Source organism: Pelodiscus sinensis, chromosome 31 (assembly GCF_052426305.1).
Source record: "Pelodiscus sinensis isolate ZL-2025 chromosome 31, ASM5242630v1, whole genome shotgun sequence".
Classification (NCBI taxonomy): domain Eukaryota; kingdom Metazoa; phylum Chordata; order Testudines; family Trionychidae; genus Pelodiscus; species Pelodiscus sinensis.
Window position 1 is genome coordinate 7,591,548 of NC_143082.1, and position 27,427 is coordinate 7,618,974.

Here is a 27,427-nt window from a genome sequence, read left to right on the forward strand (position 1 = left end):
CGGGTGCGGGGACCTCGTCGGGGTGGGTGTGTCCAGGGAGCACAGGGAGGGTGAAGAGGTGGAGCTGGAGCAGGGTCTGGATTGGCAGGGTGCCCAGGGGAGGGGCCATAGGCATCACTTGCAGAGGGGGCATGGGCCTGGCATGGGGAGGGAGCAGAGGCATGGCAGTGGAGGCAGGCGGATGAGGAGTGGGTATAGCGGGGGGGCAGGAGGCTGGAAGCCAGGAGCAGCGGCATCAGGCGGGTGTGCCATCACGTGGGACATGATGGCACACATGGTGTCACACCGCTGCATCAATTGATCCCAGGCATGCTCCCGCCACTCCAAGTCGGCGTGGATCTCGTGCGCCAGGGTTTCATGGATGTTGGACATCAGGTCCTCGTGCACCCTGGCTTGCCTTTGGGTCCCCCAGGCTCTGGCAGGTGGCTGCGGTGGTGTAGCTCAGCCCTCAGTCCTAACTGGTCCGGCTGTGGAGAACACACAAGAGGGAGAGGCAGTCAGTCATCCCTACAGACACCGTCCCTGGGGCTGTGCCCTTCTCTGTGAGCAGCGACCAACAGTCCGCAGCCAGAAGAGGGGGAAGGCCATGTGGGGCCTGCACGAGGCCCTGTCGCACAGGGGCCATGACGAGCCCAGAGGACCGTGCTGCTCACTTCCCACCCAACCTCCTAGGGCCCATGGACAAGCAGCCAAGGAAAATGTCCTGCCACAGTGGGATCCCCTTGCGGGTGGGAGAGGAGCCGGGCGTCCCTGAGGTCTGCACACACAGGTGCAGCTCTCTGGGCTGCCTGTGGGAGCAGCTTCTGCCTTGCACATGCAGACATGCCCGCGTGCGGTGTGCGGCACTCCTTGGTCTGTGTGGGGTCGTGTCTGCATCCTTGTGGCAGGACGCGTGGCTTCCCCTGAGCCTGGGAGTAGGATCCCACCCACTGCCTGCTGCGTCCATGTGCCACACAGTAACTCAGCACGTGATTGCACATGCATGGACCACTGCACGATGTCCAGCCCGGGCGACACTGTGCACCCACCTTCCCACCCCCAGTTTTGGAGATTAGGACATAGTGGAAATAGAATCCCTTGTCTCTGTGCTCCTGAGGAACCTCTTATAGAGAGAAGCCCCAACACCTCCTGAATAAGGAGCAGCTCATGAGAAGGATCCCAGAACAGGGATGAAGAAGGAGGTGGGAAGGAGGGAGAAGAGCAGGATTAGAGAGAATTTCCCCTTCTACCATGTGAAGAACTCAGGAATCCAATGTTATTTGGGACAAAGCACAGTAGAAGTGGGATAGAAGGTTCATGAAATAAGGGGAAGGATCCAATGTTGTAGCAGATGCAGTCTCCTCAGGTACACCTTCCAAACACCTGCTTTGAGCTTGAAGATGGTTTGCTTTGGCCCTGGCCTGCCCAGAGGGAGGATGGGAAGGCTTACACTTGCCACTCTTACCCCTCCGCCTATAGAAGTCCTGACTTGGACAAGGATGATAGAAGTGTTGCTGTTGCCGCTGCGGCTTCAAATGTTTATGTTCGGTTACCAGGTGTGCATACCCAACAATTTCATGACTGCCTAGGAGTCCATGTGCGTTCTAGAATCCATGTGCTTCGAAAATAACCCTGTTCTGACAAACGGCACATCCTGCAGGGTTTGCTGCACTTCAGAGGGCAACCTGGATGCTTGTAGCCATGAGCCCCTTCTTATGGTTATCCCAGAAGAAAGGCTGTGGGTGGCAGAGTCTGCAGCATCTAGAGAGGCCTGGAAGGAGGTCCACGCCCCTGCCTTTCCTTCAGCAATAAGAGCCGCAAACTAGGCTTTGGAGTCTGTTGAAATTAGGTCCTTAAATTTCAGCATGGAGGCCCATCAACTGAAGTTATTTCTACTGAGAACAGCTCACTGATTAGATATCCTCAGCTGCGCGCTCCCAGTTTAGTAACTCATTCTACCGAAGAGGTTTAACCATTTTGACTCCTTAGATTTAGGAGTTGGCCCCTTTTCTCCTCATTAACCATGGCCACTACAAGGGTAGTGGTATTTACAAGGCTGTAAATGAGAGACCAGGTACTCAGACCCATTGGAGAGGACAAAGTAATTGGCTTCGTCTAGACTGGCATGATTTTCCGCAAATGCTTTTAACAGAAAAGTTTTTCCGTTAAAAGCATTTGCGGAAAAGAGCGTCTAAATTGGCACGGACGCTTTTGTGCACGGACGCTTTTGCGCAAGAAAGCCCCGATAGTCATTTTCGCCATTGGGGCTTTTTTGCCCAAAACAGTTTTTAGCTGTCTACACTGGCCCTCTTACGCAAAAACATTTCCGGAAAAGGGCATTTGCCCGAATGGGAAAGTCAAAGCATTTGCGCAAGAAACACTGATTTTGGACTGTAGAACGTCAGTGCTTTTGCGCAAAATCAAGCGGCCAGTGTAGACAGCTGGCAAGTTTTTGTGCAAAAGCGAATGCTTTTGTGGAAAAACTTGCCAGTCTAGACGCAGCCCTTGTGTTCTACACCAGTTGCTTTTGCGGAAAAACTTGCTAGTTGTCTACACTGGCCGCTTGAATTTCCGCAAGAACACTGACTTCCTACTGTCTGAAATCAGTGCTTCTTGCGGAAATGCTATGCTGCTCCCATTCGGGCAAAAGTCCTATTTGCACAAAAGGGCCCGTATAGACAGCTAAAAACTGTTTTGCGCAAAAAAGCCCCGATGGCTAAAATGGCGATCGGGGCTTTCTTGTGCAAAACCGCATCTAGATTGGCACAGATGCTTTTACGCAAAAAGTGCTTTTACGCAAAAGCATCCGTGCCAATCTAGACGCTCTTTTCCGCAAATGCTTTTAACGGAAAACTGAAAAAGCATTTGCAGAAAATCATGCCAGTGTAGACGTAACCCTTCAGTAATAGGCAAGATTGATGCATGGGTCTGCCAGTCTTAAAGTTGCTCTGAATTGTTTTTATCCAGGCAGAGCTACCCCAGAAGTACCCTCTGGTGTTAGGATGTCGACTATGAGATTGATAGCCTGCAGCCCCATGTCGTAAAAGACCCTATGCAACAGGTCTTGGTATGCCTTGTATTCTGAGCTCAAAATCCATTTTTTGAAGTCCTGAGCTCAAAATCCATTTTATTGCCTCTGGGAATGAGGAGGCGGCCACAGACAATACAGGGGTGGGTGAGATTCTGTGGCCTGCACTGTGCAGGGGGTCAGACTAGATGATCATAATGGTCCCTTCTGACCTTAAAGTCTATCGAGTCTATGCGGGTTCTTATGATGGATAGGACGAGTGCTGGCCAGTACCTATGACTAAAGGGTTAAATTCGGGTAGCTAGCAAGGGTTTTGTCAGGGGGGGCAGAAGAACCAATGGGATACAGTGCTGAATTTTAAAATCCTGCTGCCTTTCTCTTTGCGTGAGTTCTAAGTTAAGGGCAGGAGGGAGCAGATACAGTCATCAAAATTAACATGCCTAGCCTACAAGGAATATTGGGCATGGAAGTGAACTGGGCCTTGAAGTACGGATCAGCGCAGATTGTGAGCAGAATATTTAGTCCCGCTGAGGGCATTTTTCTTTGTTTTGGTTGTTTGGTTAAGCTTCTTTATGTAAAATCTATGCCTTCCTTCTCCTATTCACTATCGAATGAGATAGAGAATATCTCTGGGTACACTGTTTTAATTTGTTTTGCTCAGTTGCTCTGTAACACCTAGCAAAGAAACATGCTTTATCAAGTATATCTCTTGTTCTGTTAATAAAACCACCTTTTTAAAAATTGATTTGATTCGTGTCCTGAAAAGAATCAGGAGGTCTGTCTGTCTGTATTCATGCCTCAGACTAAAAAGTCAGCTACCAGAGACTGCAGCTGTTTTCTCTGTTTTTCAAGCTGTCTTGTGGTAAAGGAGCTTTGGGGCACCCCTTTGGTAGAAGTCCAAGTGCTTTCTTCCTGGGTTCAAGAAAGGGGTTTTCTTTTGTTTCACTTGGTGGTGGCAGCCACCTCACCAAGTCAGTGAGTCTGTGTCTCTGGGGCGTTTCTGTAAACAGAGCCTATAGTGGCAAGGTAGATAAGGTCACTTGCGGGCCCCCACCTTCTGCACTTGGAGTGCCAGAGTGGGGAACAGCCCTCCTGACCTTCCATTTCTCTCATCTCCTCCTGGTCAATTTGGGTGAGGGCGCTGTCTGACCTGACTATTGTTGCAGCAACAGTGGTCTGACTGGGCAGCAAAACCTGAAGTCATGTCGGCAGTGACCTGGAGAGATTGTCATATTGTGTATTCCCAGTAGGTAGGCTGCTGCTATTAGGACATAGTGGGATATATACCAGTTCCATAACTTCAGCGCTTCAATGCACAAGGAATGAGACCAGGTGCCTCCTTGTAGGTTTATGCAGTATTTGACCTTTGTGTGCATGTCCTTGACGGAGGAAGTGAGTGCATGTATTTCTGACTGCTCTGAGCTCAAGCAGGTTGCTGAGAAGACATGTCTCTGCTGGAGACCATTTGTTCTGTTTGACTATTGAGATGCATTCCCCATCCTACGAGGGATACGTTAGCGGTCAGAAGGGATGAAGAAAAGGGAGCAAATGAGATTCCCAGCTAGATGTTTACTGAGTCCTTCCACAAGACTAAGTACAGCTTGACCTTGGTGGACATGGATAAAAGCTCGCCTATGTTGTCTCTCTTCTGCTTCTAAAAAACAAACAAACCAGGCTTGGAGACATCTCATGTGTAGTCTGGCATGAGCAATAACCGATATGCCAAGTGCCCCAGAACCGGAGGGCAATGTTTGGCCAAGATTTGAGGACTGCATAGTATTGCCTGCATCAATAAAGAGAGACTGAAAGTTCTGTGATATGGATGGAGTACCCTCACCTGAATGGAGCTGAGGTCAGCTCCTATAAATTCTAGTCTTTAAACCAGTATTAAGACCAATTTTTGTTAATTAATCTGTAGGCCCAGTTTCAGAGACAGGTCCTGGGTAGTCCGAGTGAAACTTCTTGGCTTTGACTGCTCATCTAGTAATTTGATCTACGCCATCAAATGCCAACAGTGCCCCTCTACTATACACACTGGTCAAACTGGACGTTCTCTACAGGAAAGAATCAATGGACACAAATCGGATATACGTAAAGAAAATACTCAGAAGCCAGTTGCAGAACATTTCTGTTTACCTAACCATAATCTCACAGATCTGAAGATGGCGGTCTTGTCACAGGCCAGCTCCTCAAGCCAAATACACAGGGAAAGCTTGGAATTACAATACATATGCACATTCAATTCAATTACTAATGGACTTAATCAAGCTATGGAGTGGTGGACCCTTTATCACTGAAGGTGCTAACAGCTTTCTGAATGGTATCCTTCCTGCCTTACGAATCTATCCACTGACTTTGATCTTTATCTACTCAGGTTTAGCACCCTTTCTCCTGATACTTTGGCTGTGTCTACACAGGCAAGATTTTGCACAAAAGCAGTTGCTTTTGCGCAAAATCTTGCCGCCTGTCTACACTGGCGTTGTAATGTACAAAATCAGTGCTTCTTGCACAAATACTCTGATGCTCCCGCTCAGGGATAAGTCCTTTTGTGCAAGAGGCCAGTGTAGACAGGTAACATCAATTTCTTGCGCAAGAAAGCCCGATGGCTAAAATGGCCATTGGAGCTTTCTTGCACAAGAAAGCATCTACATTGGCACGGATGCTTTTGCACAAAAGCAAATCTTTTGCGCAAAGGCACATGCCAGTATAGACACTCTCTTGCGCAAATACTTTTAACGGAAAAACTCTTCTGTTAAAAGTATTTGCGCAAAATCATGCCAGTGTAGATGCAGCCTTTATGTATAGAGGTGGAGGGTGGGCGACAGAGCATCTTTCTCTCCCCCTCTTCCCTTCTCCTATTTCGAGTTTTCTTATCCCCTAGTCATTACTCCGGTCATCTGAAGAAGTGGGCTGTGCCCACGAAACCTCATGATACCATCTACACGTTTTGTTAGTCTATAAAGTACTACCAGACCCTTTGCTCGCTGTTTTTTTCTGTAACAGACTAACTCGGCTACCCCCTGAAGTTTGTGGCTTCTGTGCACGAACATGCTCTGAGAAGGCAATCATCTAGGTAGGGATAAATCATAGAATCCTAGGTCTGGAAGAGACCTCAGGAGGTCATTGAGTCCAAACTCCTGCCCAAAGCAGGACCAACCCTGCCAGGACTTTGTCAAAACATCCCACCAAGGGCTTTGTCAAACTGGGACTTAAAAACCTCTAGGTATAGAGATTCCAGCACCTCCCTAAGTAACCCATTCCAGTACTTCACCACCCTCCCCAGGAAATAATTTTTTCTAATATCCAACCTAGTCCTCCTCCACAGCAACTTGAGACCATTGCTCCTTGTTCTGCCATCCCTTACTACTGAGAATAGCCTCTCTCCATCCTCTTTGGAACCTCCCTTCAAGCAGTTAAAGGCTACTATCAAATTCCCCCTCACTCTTCTCTTCTGAAGACTAAAGCCCAAATCCCGCAGCCTCCCCTTGTAAGTCAAGTGCTCCAGCCCCCTAATAATTTTTGTTGCCTTCCACTGGACTTTCCAATGCATCCACATTCTTTCTGTAATGAGAGGCCCACAATTGGAGGCTCCAGATGCAGTCTCACCGATGCCAAATAAAGGAGAATAATGACATCTCTGGATCTGCTGGCAATGCTCCTCTGAATGCACCCTAATATGCCACTGACCTTCTTGGCTACAAGGGCACACTGTTGACTCCTATCCAGCTTCTCATCCACTGTAATCCCCAGGTCCTTTTCTGCCAAACTGCTGCTAAGCCAGTTGGTCCCCAGCCAGTAGCAGTGCTTGGGATTCTTCCATCCCAAGTGCAGCACTCTGTATTTGTCTTTGTTGAACCTCACCAGATTTCTTTTGGCCCAGTCCTCCAAATTGTCTAAGTCACTCTAGAGCTAATCATTATGGCAAAGAGCAAAAGTAAGCCACTACTACAAGAGGACTGTGGAGAACATCCTGAGGGCCAAAGAGAGGCTAAAAGAGAGTACTCAACCGGCAGTGGACCAACATGAATCTGAAGAAATGCCTGTGACTTGGTATGATAGAAATGGGGAACTACGAGTCTTGAAGGCTGATTCCCAAAAACAGTCTCCTTCTACTGCTAGGATGCTCATTTATGGACTTATCTTGAATTTCTACACTTTGACATAGCTGTTGAGCACTGAGGTTCAGCATAGGTTTCCAACCTCCCTTATCAGGAATTGACAAGAAGTCTTTGCCTCTTGGATGTAAGGATATAGGTTCTACAACTTCTATGCTGACACAGTAGACTTGTGAGAAGGGCCCCAGAAGAACAGGGAAGGGTGTTTGGGAGGCGGAAGGGAGGAGAAATGAATAGCATAGCCATTTTGGATTATTTCCAACACTTACTTGGAGATTCTGTTCCCAGGTGCAGCAGAATGAGGTAAGGCAATAGCCAAAAGGAGGAGTAACATTTTCCAGAACAAGGTGGTGAGGAGAGTGTTCTACGGGCACCCTGACCAACCCATCGAAACTGCTGCCTCAAGGTTGAGGACTAAGATGAAGTTGGTTGCGGTCCTGATTGCTTTTAATTCAGGAACCTTGATTTCTTACTCCATGGTTCATGAGATCTGATGTGTTCTGAGGTGTATACTGTGATGACCGGGGCTAAAAAGTCAGCAGAGGATTGTTTTTCTCCTGTAGGTTGGCATGTATATCCCTATGGGACAAAGGCTCACCTGTGAATCCTTTAAGAAACAGATTTGTTCCCTCAAAAGGAAAAGCCTTCCACTGTGATGTGGACCTCTTTAGGGGAGCAGAATTACAGTTATGAGGCAACCCCAGCCACAAAAATAGATATGGCAGACATGGTAAAACATTCAAATGCAGACCGGAGAGATGCTTCCACCACTAGTTTGCCCTTGTTAATTAGGTCATAAATTGGTCTCTCTTAGAATGCAGGAGCTGATCAATAAAGGAATCTAATTTCACATAGATCTGGTATCATATTTGGCCAACAAGTGCTGGTAATTAGCCACTTTAAACTGAAAAGTAGCTGATGAATATCCTTTTCTCCCAAACAGACCCAAGCACTTTCTATCTTGATCATAAGGGGTAGATTTAAACTGGCATTGGTGACCCCTGGAATTGACCATATCTACAATGATAGAATGTAAAAGTGAATGGGAAAATAAAAATTCTACGCCCGTTGCTGGCTTATAGAATGTTTTGTTCCCCCACTTGCCTGTGGTGGACTGATGCAGGAAACTGCCATATAATGCTGGCAGGATCCAGGAGCACCTAATTAACTGGGAGGGCCACTCTGACAGAGATGGAAGAGAGCAGAATGTCTACCAGCTTGTGGTGAGGCTTGGTCACTTGGTGCAGCTGTATCTGCAGGCCAATCCTGAGCTAAATCCTGGAAGGATTTAAAATAATCTACCATGTATGGAGGGAGGGAGGGGGCACCACTGCCTCATCAAGTGAGGAGGATGAGATGAATTTGAGGGATATCCTCCCTTTCTGCCTCAGCTTCAACTTCCTCCCCCAGTTGCTCAGAAGTGTGACCCTTTTGACACAACTGAAGGAGGTACCTCCTTGCCTGTTGATATGTCACATTTATGGCCTTAGAGACTTAACTCTGAAAATGGCAGGAATCCCAGGACAGCCATTGTCCGCACCATGAAGCAGATGTTCATGATGAAAATGGGACTCATGGTTGGTAGGATGAGTAGTCAGAAACCAAGTCCTCTTGCTCACCATCTGAATCTGATGGGAAAGATTCTAGGAGAGGCAAGGCCAGTGCATCAGACACCAACAGATCAATTGTACACCAGAAATCCGCTCATGAAGATGTCAGTGGCAATGGTTGTCAGTGCCAAGCAGCTTGTACCAACAGAACTGAGATGTAGACCTAATTATATGGCCTTTTGGTGCCATGTGCACCAGGGCTGATCCCAGTGACCATGTCTACACAGCCCTCCCTAGAACAGATCTTTAATGCTTTTCATGGCCCTACTGTGCCAGTATTACTTTGCCTATACCTACTGGCTACGTCTAGACTGGCATGATTTTCCACAAATGCTTTTAACGGAAAAGTTTTCTGTTAAAAGCATTTGCGGAAAAGAGCGTCTAGATTGGCACGGACGCTTTTCCACAAAAGCACTTTTTGCGGAAAAGCGTCCGTGCCAATCTAGTCGCGCTTTTCCGCAAAAAAGCCCCGATCGCCATTTTCATGATCGGGGCTTTTTTGCGCAAAACAAATCTGAGTTGTCTACACTGGCCCTTTTGCGCAAAAGAACTTTTACCAGAACGGTAGCAGCATAGTATTTCCGCAAGAAGCCCTGATTTCTTACATGAGATCGTCAGTGTTCTTGCCGAAATTCAAGCGGCCAGTGTAGACAGCTGGCAAGTTTTTCCGCAAAAGCAGCTGCTTTTGCGGAAAAACTTGCTAGTCTAGATGCAGCCACTGGGTCATAGGCAGACCAACTTGCTCTGTTGGGTTGGTACCACATGTGCCCTGCGTACCAGCACTAGACAGCTTTAATTCTGTTTTCACCAACAGAACCAGAGATAGCTTCTGACTTGATCATGGCTTACAATGGGGATGCTCAGATCTTTTCTTAGTGGTCCTGAGTGGCTCATCTCCTTGGAATCACCTGTCTTTCACATAGGAGGTTGCGGTGAAAGTTCTTGCCAGGACTCCAGGGCTCAAAGGGTATAAGCAGTTTAAGCCTTAACTCTTTGTACTTCCAGGACCTGGGTTTTAACTGCTGGCACCAAATCACATTTCTGTGGATAGTGTTTTCCCCCAGGCAATGAACAGCACAAATGTCCATCTGTTATGGGGATAGATTCTTTGCAGATAAAGCATTTTGAAGCCTGGAGCGCTAGGCATACCCTTGGCCAAGAGTGTCACTCCCGCCTCCCCAAAAATAAACAAGGCACTAACAAAAAGTCTTCAAAGGAAGCTAAAATTTGCAAAACTTCAGAGGATTAATGCTCTGTGAAAAGGGAGCTCTGCATGCATCGGCAGAATGGACTGCTAAGGAAATTCTCCAATGTGCAGCACCGAAGGCGCACTAGGGAGCCATTTGTCAACCTCCCTGGTAAACCTCATCCCACAAGGCATAATGGGGAGGTCAACAAATGCCTTTGATGTCGACTGCAGAGTGTCCAGACTACAGCGCTGTGCTGCCAAACAGCTGATCAGCACAGCGTGGCAGCCATTTACATTTAAATGAAGCGACGATTATTTAAATCAACACTTCATTTGGGTATGTCTAATAAACTAATCTACATGGCTCTGGCGACAGAGCCATGTAGTCTAGACATACCTAATGTATTTGCATCTGCTAACTGGTAAGTAACCAAAAAGTCAACCAATTCTCACTTCTATAAAACCTCTCTCTCTTCCATAGAGCTGTCAGTAAGTGAAATTTACTAATTGTGCATGAGCATAGTTTTGTTATTGAGAAAGCAGAGGGAAAAGCCCAGGCTGCAATTTTATAGGACCTACAAGGCAATCTCTTTCTACAGGAGCTTTAGCATTCCTGGAAATGTGATTGGTGCTAAGATCTGATCTGCAGCAAAGAAACAAACATTCCCTGAGATAAACAATCTCATGCAGTTCTTGGAAGCCTCACATATTTACAGCTATTACACCAGAAGCTATAGTGGATTTGAGAATCCAGGGGATAACAGAGGGCCTGACATGGGGAGGCAACACGTGTTCTTTCTCCCCTGCCTCCGGCACTCACTCCAGCAGTGGGAGCCGGAGCGACTCAGCACCTGCTCCACTCTGCTGCCATTGGCTTTTCCATAGCAGCCGGAAGCCAAGCATCCAGCAGTTGCTGCATAGAACCCGAGCGCAGCAGGCCAGGAGAAGGCAGTGGGGCAAGAGTGGGCTGCGCCCTGGCTCCCACTGCTGTGATGAGTGCAAGCAGGGATAGATCCCTGGCTGCTGCCCCATGCTCACATTTAATCCCCTGGGTCCCATCCATAGACAATTGAGGAAGCCGTCGCAAGGCCTGGGGCAGCCAACCCAAACTCTCTTATGGATGGGATGGCTCTGCAGACAGTGATGGATTTTCTCTCAAGTGTGGCAATGACCATTAAGAAAAAGCTTGCACATGGTGTGTGTATATATAGCATCTTCATCTTGATGCCCTGAGAATCAGACCATGTATTCAGTATCAGAGGGATAGCCATGTTAGTCTGGATCTGCAAAAGCAACAAGGAGTCCTGTGGCACCTTAAACTAACATGTATTGGAGCATAAGCTTTCGTGGGCAAAAACCCACTTTGTCAGATGCATGTATTGTTACCAAGACCATGTATTGTTACCAAGATCTTTGGTGCCACAGATTTAGCAGTTACAAAGTACTAATTTATAGAAAAACTTAGCTACCACTCCAGGCAGATCTCAGCTTCTCTCAGACTGTCATGTCTGATATCTCAGTTTTCCCTTTGCATGTATAAATGTTACGTTACATTTGCACAATGAATTGAAGGCAGAAATGAACGTGATTTCTGCAGCAGAAAGCTGCAGCCTCCCAACCAAAGTTCCCTTCTTCCCAACCTGCGTAGTAGCATGGCATCAGCCCCGCCCAACCAAGGGCTCAGTGCATGGAGCTGCCTAGCTGGGGGAGGGGCACTTCTCCCTCAGCAATAGCAGCAACTCCCTCCTGAGGACAGAGCAGCAAGTCTCTCCCAGCCGTTAGGGAGAGTCCCCTCCCTACCAGCTGGAGAGACTCACTGCTGTCCTCAGCAGGGAGCTGCTGCTGTCACTGAGGGAGAAGCGCCCTAGTCCATAGTTGAGCGTGGCTGACTAAGCAGCTGGTTGGGCTGTGCTGCCACGTAGCTTAGAGGGAACCTTACTCCCAACCCTCCATGCACTGTGGAAGAGAATTTTTACAAAAGCACCACCTGCATTAGTTCTTATAAGAAGTGTATGATATCTTCCCAGAACCTAAGACCCAGAAATGAAACTGGTGGTTCTCATTTTAAAAATCTTTAACAAGTGCTCAAAATGCAGACATTTCATAGGCAGCTCAATTACAATTAGCAGTGGTTGGGGTTTTTTCCCCCCAGATTCAGAAGTTTATTTAGACTTTAAGACCAAGAATTCTGGATTTATTCAAAATAATAGTGGGTCTATATCAGACTTAAAACACTTATACCACAAGCATAGATAATAACACTTAAGTCAGCTGTTCCTACCATTCGCTGATCTTGGTACTGTTTGAATAACCCTGTGACAGCATTTTGGCAATCAGCTTTGTACTGTGAATGAGACTATAGTGACCCTATTAAAATGTAGAAGGAAAGACAAATGGTTTTCAAGGGAAGTGTAATTCTTCCCTCCCTCAAAGTAGATCTCTAAATCAGTGCACTATACAAAGCGTGGCCTGATTTCTAGCCATAACCAACTTGGTACTTAAAAACAGTAAAACTACATATCCTAAATCTCATGCAGTACTGGAGTTTTGACAGATGAAGCTAGTGGATCTCATGACAAAAAAATCCTCTCCTTTCCAGGAGTATTTAAAATGTAATTAATTCCCTACAGGTAGAGATAAAAAATGTTGAAGGTATTTATCAGCTCTCAAATTAGTAAAGGACCAAAGTCTCTGTTGCAAAAGAAACCATACTGTTTTAGCGCTGCACTTAAAAACCAAACAGCTGTGAGAATCTAATCATCATGTTTTTATTTTGCAAATCCTGCTTTTCATTCTAAAATTCAAAAAGATGATGCACCTCAAGTGTTTCTTGGGGAATGTACGGCTTCCTGCAGTCTTCAACCTAAAAAATTATGTAGAAAGCAGAACTAAGCAAGTCTACAGAACAAGACAGTTACGCACAAGACTGCTCCCATAACAGAACAGTTGGGTCCCTCCCCTTGAACAAAACCAAAGCCAGACATATTTCTGGCAATGCACATTCAGGAACTGCATTCAAATAAGATGGGGAAAAAAAATCAAAATAATGGATTATACAATTGTGCAGGACAAGTCACCTTTACACAAACATTCACGCAGTTATTCTTGCTGCAGCTCCGTTTCTACAGGTGGTGCCTCCTCTTCCACCTTTGCATCACTGGTTTCAGACTGTGTTACCTCACTTGGTTTTTGCTCTTCTTTTTCGACCTGCTGTACCTCAGCTTCAGCTTCTGCAAAAGCCACTGTCGCATCTGTATTTTCTTGAGGGGGGGTTGGTTCTTCTGTCGCAACCTCTGTTGCAACCTCTGGTGCTTCTATTCCAGCCTCTGCCCCAACCTCAGCTTCCTCTTGGAGTGATTGTGGCTCCTCTGCCTCTTTTTTAGGTAATTCATTTTCAGGCAACTCCTCAGAGGCATTTTCTATTTCTTCTCCTTCTACTTTAGTGGCTTCAGGGGCTTCTGTGGTTTCACTTGCATCCCCAGTACCTTCCTCCTTAGCCTCTGCAGTCGCACTTTCATTAGCCCCTTCAGCACCTCCATCACCTCCTTCCAAGGCCTCAGTTTCATCAACATCCTGGTCAACAATTTCATCTGTAAATGGATCATCACCCTGATAAAGAGAGGAGAAAAGACAGAAGTCATTTGTTTGTAGTATGGTTTAAGTTTCTCCTACAGGAAACCTCAGACATGAAATTCAGAGGTTTGTAATTGGAAACGAGATCCTCGATTTCAGGAAAACTGTGAAAATTGATCCAGTCAAGCTCAAAGCTCCTATAAAGTTGTGCACTCTAAACTTTTATCATGAAAAGCACCCAGGAAAATATTTGTCGAAGCCCCATATCAATAGGCAGTTACTTATTGTTGGGAAAGCCTCTACCTTGCAGAAATGCAAATTATATGTGAATCTCCTGTATTGTAACCTATTCAGGGTGCAGTAACCCCGGGGCTGGGGAAGGGAAGGCATATTATTAAGAACTGTGTGTGCTGCAATACTTAGGAAAACCAGGGGTGTCCAATCTTCTAAAAAGCAATTAAAACTATTTTTCACCTTCTGTCCAGTCCCACTTGAGCACACAACCCAGTGGTAGAGCAATTTCTCCCACTGGAAATGGTCCAGGCAGATCAACAACTGAAGTAACAGTTTTCATACCACCCACCCCATCTTTAGTAGCCAAGAAATCCAGGTATTTTTTGAAGTATTATTATAACTGATTTCAAATGAAAACTGTCTTGGTAGTCTTAGGAATTGGTTCCTGCTAAACCAACCCATGATAAGTGATAACTAATTAGATTGTTATTTTAGTGGGAGTTATTCACATTTTTCAGAGAAGGTCAAGGCCCTGAGAGTTTTGGCCTTGTTTAGCCTGAATAAGGCTGAAATCAGAGCTCACTTTACTCTTGTGGGACAGGGAACCCCCTAAGTTATCTGAGGGAAAATATTGTATAGCCAGCAGATGGACCCCCTGTATGGTTTGTTTGGGATTATGGTGTGGTGGCTCCAAAGCTCTCCTTCCCTTCCTCACAGATCACCTTGGTATGCAGGCAGCCTGCAACAGATGACATGTGAGCGAGGAAGATAACATGCCAGAGGCAGAAATCTTGCCCAGAATCTAAGAGCTTTTGAACTCTAAGTCATGGCTGTGATGGAGGTGAGGAGAGAAAGTTCTCCTGCTCTGCCAGTATCCGTGAAATCCTACTTCATGTACCAGAATGATCAGATTCAGACCAGTCTGGCTGCCTCCACAAGAGCAGATCCATGCAGGTGGAGGACAAACACAATGTCGTCTTCTCTGGCTGGATTTCAGCCAGCCAATCTTATCTACTGAGGTTCTGGAAGAACTCCGGGCTACACCCTGCGATCTGGACTCAGGTCCATAATCGCCAGTAAAATCTACAGGGGAATATGGAGTCCACTACTGGTGGAGACTGTCACAGCCTCCTCTTAGAAGGGCAAGGTGCCAGCATCCCTCAGAGGAGGAATCATTGGGCCCACGTTCAAGAAACCATCTCTTGACGCTGACAGTCTTGGCAATTATCGCCCTGTCTCCAGCCTTCCTTGGGGAAGGTTGCTGAGAAGGTTTTGGCGAGGCAGCTCTGGCATTACCTGGAATCCTCAGATTTCCTTCACCCCTTTCAGTCTGGTTTTGCACCTGGGTATGGTACGGAGACCGTGCTGGGATCGGTCGAAGATCTCCTCCTGCTGATGGACAAAGGTCAGGTGCCCATGCTGATTCTTTTAGATCTGCCGGCAGCCTTTGATACAGTTGATCATGAGGTGTTGTTGATGTGCCTGCGGACCCTGGCAGGGGTAGACGGAGTTGCACTTGAGTGGTTCCGTTCTTTCCTCTGAGAGATCCCAGAGGGTAGCACTGGGCAATTGCTCATCTGCCCCAAGGGCTCTCTCGCGTGGGGTACCGCAGGGTTTATTGTCACCCCTCCTGTTCAACGTGTATGAGAGGCCGCTAGGGGAGACAGCCTCACTATCTGGGCTGCATTGCCATCAATGTGCTGATAACTCTCAGCTCAAAGTCTCTTTCACTGGACCCAGAGGGTGGAGTCTCAGTTTTGCTAGTGTCTAGCAGAGACTGGGGCTTGAACGAGAGCTAGTTGGCAGAAGCTCAATCCAGATATGATGCCGGTGGAACAGGGAAAACAGCTGCTCCCCCCATATGAGGGGGTTTGCCTGCCCTGTTAGCCAAGTTTGCAAATCAGGGGTCCTGTTGGATCCTTGGCTGCTCCTGGATTCCCAGGTAGCAACAGTAGCCAAAGTGCTTCTTTTCATCTTCGCATGGCAAGGAGGTTGCGACCTTTCGTCTCAGATGCGGACCTCGCCAGTTACCCACGCCCATGTCACCTCCAGATTGCATTACTGCAATGTGCTTTACATGGGCATACCCTCGAAGGCAACTTGGAAATGTTAGTGCAGGACGTAACTGCCTGCTTACTCAGCGGTGCTTCTGCATGGAACACTTTACACCCATACTCTGAAGACTGCACTGGCTTCCAGCTTCTTTCAGGGTGCAAGTCAAAGTGCTGATTTGACCTAAGAACCCTACTTGGCGTGGGCCCTGACTTAGTCCTCAAGTTCCATCCCGACACTGAGGATCAGCTAGGGTGCTTTCACTGATACTCCCCTGCTTTGATCTCAAGGGACATGGACAGGACCTAAAGGCAGTGTGTTTCAACTCTGGAATTTGATGCCCCTGTTGGTCTGTCAGAGTTTGTTGACCTGCTGGGAAAGTTCAGAGCCTAACTATTCATGCAGGGTGAATTTCACCCCAGGCAGGTAGCTAGGATGAGGTCTAGGCACCACTTCAGTCCAATGCATGCCCTGTGGGACTTAGATGGTGACTATGCCTTGTCTCTCCTTTTGGTACCAGGGTGAATGCCCCCTCAGGCCACAGCCTGAGGGCTGGGTTTAGGGCACTGGAGTGCCTTTTGATATTTTGTCCCTTTAAAATTGGATTTTGGTTTGAATGATTTCATAACTAGTCTATGTGCACCTGGGGAGTTGCAACAGGTAAAATATGTAAGTTAAAAAAAATACATGAAAAGTGGTAAGCTGACTAAAAGAAAATAAGGAAACCAGACCCACAGCTCAGACTGCACATAAGAAATCAGAGTGGTATCTATGTTTCTCCCAACTGTATACAGAAGCGAGTTTTGTGACCAACATGCAGCACACACAGTGATACTCAGCTATGTCTTCTATATCAGTGTTCAGGACCATGTCGGTGTGTATCCCCATTCTCTGTGGAAAAGCAAGACTGTCAATTTTCCTATTCACTCACCTTGAGATACTTTTCCAGCATTTTTACTATGTGTTTGTTATTTAGAACACTCTTGGCAACATGGAGACTAGTCTTCTTGAACTGCTCAGCAGCCATCTGAAAAGGAAACCAGACACTGGGGGTTACTCTGTGGGTTAAGTCAAAGAAGGGTTTAAACAGAGACCAGTCACAAGCAATATTCCTTCTATTTTTTCCCATCCATGTACAGAATAAGTTTGGTTACATGCACCAAGGCAAGTGCAGATGTGCACCACTGGTAGAAGCACATGCTGCCAGCTGTGACTGGATATGGGTGCTCTGTTAATCAGCTGGGCAGCATCTGAATCTTTCCTGGGGATTCATCCAAACCCACAGCTTACAGGGAATACTGGTCATAAGAGGTTAGTTTCCTGGTCAGCTAGACTGTAAAGGGGAAATTCCATAAGGTATCTAGTCAGCCGTGGAGGACATGCCCAAGCTGGCAATACAAGCCCTGCGGGAAAGTCCATTTAAGGACCCTCGCTGAAATGATCACCAAAATGCAAGGTGCTGGACAAGGAAGGAGAAATGTAGCAATCTCTGGTTAAAAGAAGTAGATTCTTAGGTCTTTTCACTACCAAAAGTAAGTTTATTTCATGATCAAGACAGCTAAACAATATCTGCTATGCTCTGTCTGCATTCACATCCAAATACCATGAAGTGAAGACTGGCATTATGCCTTGACTTTTAATTTTAATTGAAACTGTTCCCAATAAGACAAGAAAACACGCCTCAAATACCTTAACAGTAAAATCAGATGCAACAAAATGTTAAGACTTTAAAATGAATGCTGTCTGAACAAGAGTCAGTGCAGGATCTCCAGCAGAATGGCTAGCATAAAATGAGCAGATGCACCATACTTGAGCTTGGCAGGATTCCATTTTAAATTGACAGATGTGAGCAAATATTGAGTTCAGCTGACACAATGAAAACTGATGAAAACAGTTAGTGGAACTGCAGCTACCCAGTCCCTTGCACGTATAGAGACTTGGTGTCAGCAGCCCTGCAGCAGCGCAGAATCCCCTCTGCTCCTCCACTCCTGTGACAGCAGGCCTCCAGATGATTCCCTGCATGGCTGCAGGTACAGGTGAGCCCTGTTCCCTGCAGGCACAACATGCAGGGAAAGCTGTGGTCCTGGAGAGATGAGTGGAAACCAGTGCTTCAAGAATGACGACAAATCCCCAACATTAGGACGGTCAGCCACTTCTAAATGTTATAGCTCCTTTCCTAGCAGGAGCCAGTGGGAGGGGCTTTCTGTGGCCAGAGATTCATCTAGCCCAGTGGTCTCCAACCTTTTTATGACCAAGATCACTTTTTAAATGACAGAACAAGCCAAGATCTACCATCCCACCTCTTCCTTGAAGCCCTGCCCCTTCCTCTCTATTCTCCTCCTCTCCATCACTTGCTATCCCCAATCCTTATACTGTTGCTATTTTCCCACAGGGTGTCAGTGGAGTCAAGGGACAGGGTGCTGGGGTGGGGACAGGGTGCCAGTGGGGCGTGGGGACAGGGTGCCAGTGGGGGCAGGGTGTTGGCTGGGGTAGGGAATCCTTGGCACACACCTCCCCCCCCCCAAGGAGGGAAGCCCTAGTGCACGCTTCCCCCTGGGACTCCTCCCCCTCTGCCCGGCGCACACTTGCCCTCGGGACTCCTACCTCTTCCCCAGTGCACGCCTCCCCTCCCCTCCAAGCTCCAGCACGCGCCTTCCCTCTGGGACTCCTACCTCCTCCCGGCACACCACAGACCTGGAGGAGGGGAGCAGGCAGCGCACTTCCTTCCACCCACGGGAAGCCAGCACTACCTACATTTTCGGAGGTAGGTAGTGGGGCTTCTTGGGGGTGGGGGGAATTGGGGGGGCCCCGAATGCCTCGTGAAGGACTCGTCGGTGACCACGGATCTAGCCAAAGGTCTCTGCTCAGCCTCCCCAGGACTGCTGCCTTCTCTGCATCTTGTGCCTGCAGGGATTAGGTGCCATCCGCCCTACAGCTGCACAGGGAGTCCTCTGCAGTCTTGGCCTCACTCATCCAACAACCAAGAAGGTAGAAATCATACTGGGGAGAAACAGTTCAGCAGCACCTAGCGTTTGGGGGTTTGTACTACCTGAAGTGTAGCCCTGACTGAGCCAAGACCACAGCCTCCCTGCACAGTGCACCCCAGTGTCTTGGGCCACTATAAAAATAAAAATTATTAGAAGTAGGAGACACTCTCTTTTTATTAAAGATTATAGATCTCATCATTAAGGCTAAGACTATCAGTTATATTTAGTAAAAAAAAAAAAAAGTCACAAAAACAGGTCACTGGCAATAAACAAAAATTTACAGAACTCTGGACCTGTCTGACATTTACTAAAAGTAACTTTAGAAGCTGCAGGACAGGGGCGTGCATGCAGCCCAGGTTGCAGAGCTAGGGCTGGCTCCAACTGCTGACATCTGAAGCCAAAGTAGTCACGGAGATCAAGTCAAGTCATGGACTCTATAACTGCCATGACCGCTGTGTCTAAATCATAGCCTTATTCGTCATGCATTGCTCCATTCTGAACTGAGACTAAAGGGCTCCTGGAAGCTGTACTGTAAAGCTCCAACTTCCATTGCAGCCTATGCTGGTTTAGGTGCTCATCTAACATGATAACCTGTTGGATTTATTATTGTGCTTGCCTCAAATATTCTAACAAGGGAGGTTTCTGAATTTTTTAAGAAGCGCTATAAAAAATGCAACCCCAAAAGAACAGGAAGGAAAAGCCAGACCATCACAAATTACCAGGGACATGACTGCTAACATGTATTATGCAACAGGAAGTCAGACTAGTTCGCAATGCTCTCTTCTAGCCTTAAAATGTATAAATCCAACTAAAATATAATTCCTGGCCCAATAAGGATCTAGCTAGCTCCCTGCGTATCATAGTCAGCATATAGAAACTTCTTAAATTCACTGATGGCAGATTACAAAAGTCAAGACCTGGTCTTGCTTTCTTTGTACCCATTTCTATTAATCACTCTCACTCCCAATATGTACTGAAACCCCTTCCAGTTCAACTGCTAATACCTACCTACCTACTTGTTAATACCTGCATCAGAACAAAAGCCACATGTCCAGTTCCTTGATCTTTCCATAACCACCAGCACCCACCATGTGATTTACTTGTTGGTTTCATACTCCATCAGGTCAGGAACAATAAGTCAGAAGATGAGAAGAGCTTCTAACAATGTCTAGCAAGCTGACATTTCTCTATGCAAAAGCATAGAGTACACCAGTTTCTCCGTGGTCAGTAACCTACAGTCCCTCATCTGTCCATAAACCGTTTCTCTGAATTAAAGTTAGATGATTTAAAGTAATGAGTAGTTAGCCGGAAGTAAGTATACTTGCTTACCCTGCGGTTCCTATTGTGGTCTGCTGACCTCAGGTGTCTTTGGAGGAGGTGGTTCTGTGCAGGAATTAACATGTCACAAGCCATACAGTGAGCTGCTTCGATCTTCTTGAAAAAGTGTTCCTGGCCGATACCTGGGGTGACACAGACATTCATTAGAGTTGCTGTTATCTCAAAAAATGTTCTGTTACGTCACATAAGGGATGTTAGGAAGTGTGTAATTTGGTAACTGTGTAGCTGACAACAATTTTGTCGGTTACACAATTAACCACTGTGGCTCTGCATAAAAAGGAGACTCAGGAGCTGCCGTGTAGTCAAGCTGGCTCGCGCTGGGTCCCTGCAACTAACCCCCGCTGAAGCTCTGCATTCAAAGCATTTGAGCCAGCAGGCATGCATGCTAGCCCAGTCTCAGCTCACATCAGTCCCAGAAGCTATTCCTACTGCGGCTCTTTATAGAAAGGACTTTCAAAGCTGGTGAGCAGGTATGCTAGCTCAGTCTCAGCTTGTGCCAGTCCTGGCGGCTACTCCCCACCCACCCCCAGCTCTGCACAGAAAGGATTTGCAGAGCCAGCAGGGGTAGCTGCTGGATTCAGAGTTAGCCGAGACTGAGCCAGCGTGCCTGCCCATCAGCTCCAAAAGTCCTTTCTATACAGAGCTGCGGTGCGGGTAGCTGCTGGGACTGAGCCAGCCTGACTGAGCGCCAGTTCCCAAAATACTTTAAATGCAATTCCCTCCCCGCCTCCCCACCCCCGCCCAGTGGCTCTGTATGTACTTGGTACTGTTAACCAATAAGCTTATATCCGCTTTAACCAGACATATACTTTTACAACCCAAACTTAATGTACTGAGAGTCCCATCAACACCCTCTCACCACTCCCACAAATCTCACATAACTCCCTCTGGGATGTAATGGGCAGTAATTTGACACCAGTACCTCATTTTCTTTCAATTCTGCCTTTTATTCTGAGAGCCAGACATGCGTGTCATTCTAAGAACAGAATTTGAGAAGCCACTTGTCTAACCAATCTAGATTCTAACACATGCCCCACGACTGTTGTATCACAGCACATCAAATATCACCTATATCCTAATGCCAGACAAACACAAAAATCACTGACTTTCCCTAAGCAGAGTGGGGAATGGAACCCAGATGTCCAGAGTCCCAGGTAAGTGCCTTTGCCACAACATACCTGCTTCTGCAAGACTCTCACTGAAACTACTTTCTAGTCTCAAATTCATTTCCTACATTTTAGAATAGTTCACTCTTTGTTTACCCATTTTCAGAGGCCTACAGCAAAAACCTGTCAGCTGGCTTACTGCTGGTCAATGCATAACTTAATTCAAGTGTATCTGTCAGAACCTAAGATCACAATATCAAAGCAATGTCGATTCATTAATTGGTAGCGTCTGAAGAGACAGGCAAGTTCTGTGGCAATGTTCCAGCTCCCATTTCTAAAATGGCACAAATCGGGGGGAGGGGGAGGGAGAAACTAACCATGAACAACAGCTTTTAATGAAGTTAAATAGTAAAATTAACATAGGATCTGCAGTGTTCAGCTGAATATTTACAAATATTGTAAACTTGCTTTGGAACATTTTCCTATCTGCCACTGCCACACATTTACACTGGCTACAGAATTTAGCGTCAGTAACACTCAGTCTACTATGCATAGAATCTACAACCTCTCCCCCACCTACATAGTGAGTAGGCATGCTAAGAAAATTTTATTGACTACATAAGTAATCGATAAGGGTTAGCACTCAGTCCCAGCTTGAGATGAATCCCAGCAACTACACCCACTACAGCTCTGCATTATTAGGGGACTGGAGAACCAGTATGCAAACAGGCTGGCTCAGTCCCCTAATAATGCAGAGCTGCGTTATTAGATAGCAGGGTTATTGCCACAGAACTTACCTGGTCCTGCTTAGCACACAATTCCCAACACATCTATAATGTGCCCTCTCTTCAGACACTGCCAGTTAATGAATAGGCATTGAACTGATATTGTGACCTTGGGTTCTGACAGATACACTTGAATTAGGAAGAGCCAGTAGTTGCCAGGACTCGGCTTGAGCCAGGACTCGGCCAGCCTGCCTGCCCGCATACCAGCTCCTAAAGTGTGTCTAATGCAGACAGCCCACTACAAAATTTACTTGCAGTGCTGTGCGGCAGGTGAGGGGGGATATCGTGTGTAGCCGACAGTGTTAATTGATAAGCACCCACTTATCTGTTAATTGTTTAATCAACTACACTATTATAATCCCTAATAGTGAGGACTTATTTTTACAAAATCTGCCACAGCATTCACATGTACTGTGATACAGCATCGGAAGCAAGGCTGAATTAGAAATGCTTACATCAGTGCCTCCCAACCTTTTTGAGAACACAGACCCCTTTTCAATCTATTAAAATTTTTAGAGATCCCCCTCCCCCCAAATAACAGAGCTGTGTCTTCAACCTGCACCCCTCAACCCGCTCGGGAAGCGGTGCAGGTTGAGGGACTTGCTGGCTGTGGCATGGAGTTTTCATGTCGGCAGCCAGCAAGTCCTTCACCCTGCATTGCTCCCCACGGCTTGGGAAGCAATGCAGGCTGAAGGACATGCTGGCTTCAAGAGGCTCCGTACATTTATCTCAAAATTCTATTTTAAGCTTTCCGCAGATCCCCTACAGAACCATCATGGACCACCATAGGACCGCAGACCATAGGTTGGAAACTACTGGCTTACACAAATGAGTAGATCATAGAGCAAGCCATTAGGCCTTAGAAAATGAACAAGCATAATTTTTAAACTTTCAAGATGCAGTTCTTTTTAGCAGGTATCTCAGTCACTGGAGTGAGATAGCAAAGTTGAAATAGAAACTGAACTGAGGGGAGGTGGCAATATTAGCTTCTGTCTTACCCCAGCCCTTTCAGATAAGGAATTTGGCACCAGAAAGGAAAAGCAAATGAGGCTCCTGTATCTTTCCTTCACCCAATAACGTCCCATCTACTAAGTCTTTTCTGTCAGCCCTACTGATTTCCCACTGACCATCTAAGCCATGTCAGATCTGAATAATACAACTGTTTTCTGCTAGGCGAGTTGGACAGTTTGTAGCATCTTGAGCCTAATTAAGAGTTGATCGATCTAGATTTACTGAACAGGCAGTAGTTAACTGTAAAATCTGCAGGGCAAGGATGGTCTTTTTGTTTTGAGTTTGTACAGCATCTAGCATAAAAGCGGTCCTGTTCCATTACTAGTGCTTCTAGGTGGCACTGCAAAACAAAATCTCCAAGCACTCAGAGACATCACTTACCTTTGAAAGGGTCTGGTTTCTGCTTTGTACCCTCCTTTTCAGTCAGCTCCTGACGACGCTTTTCAATTTTCTTGTTTCTGTTCACAATATATTCCTAAGGAGAGGAGAGGGGAATGAAACTCAGACTCATAGACTTTAAGATCAGAAGGGACCATTATGATCATCTAGTCTGACCCCCTGCACAATGCAGGCCACAGAATCTCACCCACCCCCTCCTAGAATAATCCTCTCACCTATATCTCAGATATTGAAGCCTTCAAATAGTTTGAAGACCCCAAGATGCAGAGAATCCTCCAACTGTGATCTGTACCCCATGCTACAGAGGAAGGTGAAAAACCTCCAGTGCCTCTGCCAATCTACCCTGGAGGAAAATTCCTTCTTGACCCCAAATATGGCGACCAAATATGGCGATCAGCTAAACCCTGAGCATGTGGGCAAGACTCACCAGCCAGACACCCAGAATGAAAATGGCACAAGCAAATGTCATCAGTAAGTAGCACAATCTACACCATGCCACTAAAAGAGGAAATGAGAGCTTTGCAAGAAAACCCAAGGGGAGAGGAAGAGAGCATAACTAAATAATTAAGAGACATGCCAAACACTTCCTCCCCATCCTGCCTATACCTTCAGGAGCTCAAATATCTACTCAGTCAGATCTATACACCTCACCACACTACAGGAAGCCAATAGCGCCATCAAAGTGGAAAATGTCTCTTTAAACCTGTCACCTGGAGAAGAATAAAATAGAGGCTGCAGAAGCACAAGCTGTCTGACACCTCACCTGATCAGAAGATCAATCTCTAGAATTTATACATTTCTTAGTTTCTCTCCTGAGCCAGCTAACTGATGGCTTAAACAGCATCAATTTAGCGTTATTTGTGTGACATGTACAAGTAATCCACTAGGAACTAAACAAAACACTGTATTTCAGATGAATCAGTAAATGCCAGCAGGCTCTGGATCCCATTACTAAACCCTATACAATCCAATTACCAGATGTGACAGAGACTAACACAATTCTTCAATTATCCTATGCCTTCTCCCACACCATTCTAGGACTTTTAAATAAGGACTCAAGAAAAGCTAAGCCAACCACATACCTGCAGAAACTCAACTGTTTTATCAGGGAGTTTTGTGCCAATGTATCGCAGAGTGTCTTTGTGAAACTTGCTTTGCAGGTGTTTCTGGATTTCTTCATCTTCAAAGCTTCGGAACTTACACACAGAGCAGGCAAACTGGATTCTGAAGAAAGTAATGTGTAGTACAATAACCTACACAGCGGAACTTTTCATGAGAGTAAAAATCATTAGCTTTCTCATAGAGAGAGAATTCCAATTTGAGGAATTTTGTGCTCAAATTTTCCTCTCCAGCTTCAACTGATGCAAAATTATTAAATTCCTAAATTGTGTAATTTTTGTTTGTAGCATGTATGTGCATGTTCAAAGAAGTGTATTTTATGGGTCAGAGTTAAGCCTAATTTTGGAATATACAAAGTGAATTTTCAATTGATTATACTATTGTTAATTTGTAGATATGGACTGAATGGGTAAATTATCTTAGTCATTAGAGTGTTTATTTTTTAAAATGACAATGCTCTGTATTTAGCATTTGGGTTATCATGAATTATAAACTATAACTGTAGCTATTAGCAGGGCTCGAAAATAGTGTAATCTACTCGCCCATGGCGAGTAAATTACAACCCGGAAGAACCAGCGCGGAGCGATCTGTGCATGCACAGAACCGCACGGCTGGCGAGCAGAGCTCGCTGCCACTCGGCAAGCCCTGGCTATTAGACAACACCTACATTCCCTTTTCTTTAATGGGAGCCACAAAGCACAGAGGAAATAGACTGACTACAAATAGGGATGTTAAAATACACTTATTTTGGAATTTTCAGAGGTTACATGTTTACATGTGGGGGTAGGGAGGATTGTGCCAAAAGTCGGTTCCCTGCGAGCACCAGCTCCCACAGATCCCCCCTCTCCTGCTGCTGCTTCTGTGTCAGAGGCAGCAGCATGCGAGGGGAGTGGGTTCTCACAGGGAGCCTGCTTAAAAGCCAACTCCCCTCAAGCGCCAGTTCTTGCCTCCCCCTCCCCCCCCAATTCCTCCTGCACTGCTGCCTCTGATACAGAGGCAACAGCACGCGGGAGGTGTGTGCACCTGGATGTAACTGGGCTCATTTATATGTGTACACGATCACATCCCTAGCTGAAACTGATGGGCTGATCCACTATGCTGACTTCCAGACAGGCACTTATATCTGTGCAGTATGAGTAGGTGGGAGTACACATCTCCTGCAGGGATCCCAGGAAACTTCTGTGCCAGGTGGGTTAGCAATGATGCACCACAGCACTGCCTTAGAAAACTGGATTTATTAATTACGCCTTCTGTAATCACTTACCTGTCCATTGCACGATCACGCATTCTATCTCTTCTCCTCTGTTTCTCCTTCTTCTTTTTCACCTCATCATCATCATCGTCACCACCATCTCCAGATGCTACAGAGATTCATATTTAAAAGTTGCTATATAATACCTAATGTCAATGTTTATGGTTAGCAGAAATCTAAGGCTTTGGGTTTTATTAGGATGTGAACTACTGTGCTTGCCTCCCATACTAGGCTATTTCTATCCCTCCTAATCTCTAACAGTTCTTTTGTCCAATTTGTTTTTTCAGGCCTGCTTCTCCATCATAGAAGTATTAAGTCCAAGGATATTTGGGCTGAAAGAAGAGTTCTCAGCTTCTGGAGAACAAACCCCAGAAACAGACTCCACTTTTGACTCTTGGTGCCCATATTTTTAAAAATATAATTTGAAAATATATTCAACGAGTTGTTTAAAAAAAAATTTAAATCGGATTTTTTTTTAATCAGATTTTTTGATAAAATGCTTTTTGAGAAAAAAAACTATATAAAATAGTTTTAATTAAGATACGTTGTTGCTGAAAGATGGAATAGGGATGAAACATTACATGAATTAGAGTTTGTAAGAAAAGTTTTGTAAACGAGTTCCAATACAGGCAGTCCCCTGGTTACGTACAAGATAGGGACTGTAGCTTTGTTCTTAAGTTGAATATGTAAGTCGGAACTGGCGTCAGCCGCTGCTGAAACTGATCAGTTTCAACCGCGGCTGAATCTGGACGCCAGTTCTGACTTACATACAGATTCAACTTAAGAAACCCAGGCGTCCCCAAGTCAGCTGCTGCTGAAACTGATCAGCGGCTGATTCCAGGAAGCCTAGGGCAGAGCAACTCTGCCTCGGGCTTCCTGTAGTCAGCGCTGGTCAGTTTCAGCAGGCTGACTTGGGGATGCCTGGGGCAGAGCAGCTGGGGTGCCGCTGGGTTGCTCCAGTAGCGCGGCTCCTCGGCACTACTGGAGTAACCCAGCAGCACCCCAGCTGCTCTGCCCCAGGCATCCTGATTCAGCTGCTGCTGAAACTGACCAGCAGCGGCTGAATCAGGACGCCTGGGGCAGAGCAGCTGGGGTGCTGCCGGGTTGGTCCAGAGCGGCGCTGCGGGACCAACCCGGCAGCCCCCAGCTGCTCTACCCCAGGGGTAGGCAAGAAAAGCCTGGTCTGCTGGGGGAGGGAAGTACTAGCTGCACCCGCCCCCAGCAGACCAGGGAGACGGGGGTGGCGGGACCGCCCAAGTCCTCCACGGCTTTGCTCCGTCTCCCTGGTCTGCTGACCTGGGAGACGCAGAGCAAAGCCGCAGAGCACGCGAGCAGCGGGACAGTCCAGGCGCACTTGGGCTGTCCCACTGCGGGCGTGCTCCGCGGCTTTGCTCCCCGTCTCCCTGGTCTGCAGGGAGACGGGGAGCAAAGCCGCGGAGCACGCCCGCAGCAGGACAGCCCAAGGGGGACAGCCCTGGGCTGTCCCGCTGCGGGCGTGCTCCGAGGCTTTGCTCCCCATCTCCCTGGTTTGCTGGTCGGGAGACGGGGAGCAAAGCCACGGAGCACGCCCGCAGGGGGACAACTCAAGCACGCCCGGGCTGTCCCGCTGCAGTCGTGCTCCAAGGCTTTGCTCCCCGTCTCCCTACATAC

The 27,427-nt window shown here is 46.7% G+C and overlaps 1 protein-coding gene across 4 annotated transcripts in view; it reads right to left on the minus strand.

The window, feature by feature from the left end:
* Positions 1-27,427, minus strand: part of AKAP8 (A-kinase anchoring protein 8) — a 55,570-nt gene continuing 28,143 nt past the window's right edge. The window contains exons 8-14 of one of the 4 annotated variants that reach the window (XM_075902147.2): positions 25,790-25,886; positions 24,489-24,630; positions 23,389-23,482; positions 20,097-20,227; positions 16,712-16,807; positions 12,999-13,530; positions 1-467 (exon numbers count right to left, since the gene is read on the minus strand). In XM_075902147.2, the coding sequence (XP_075758262.1) occupies positions 13,021-13,530; positions 16,712-16,807; positions 20,097-20,227; positions 23,389-23,482; positions 24,489-24,630; positions 25,790-25,886 (1,070 nt within the window). In that variant the 3' untranslated portion in view covers positions 1-467; positions 12,999-13,020. Of the gene's footprint in view, positions 468-12,667; positions 13,531-15,024; positions 15,220-16,711; positions 16,808-20,096; positions 20,228-23,388; positions 23,483-24,488; positions 24,631-25,789; positions 25,887-27,427 lie in introns of those variants that run through there. The other 3 variants (XM_075902145.2, XR_012896641.2, XM_014571964.4) reach the window with 3 other exon arrangements.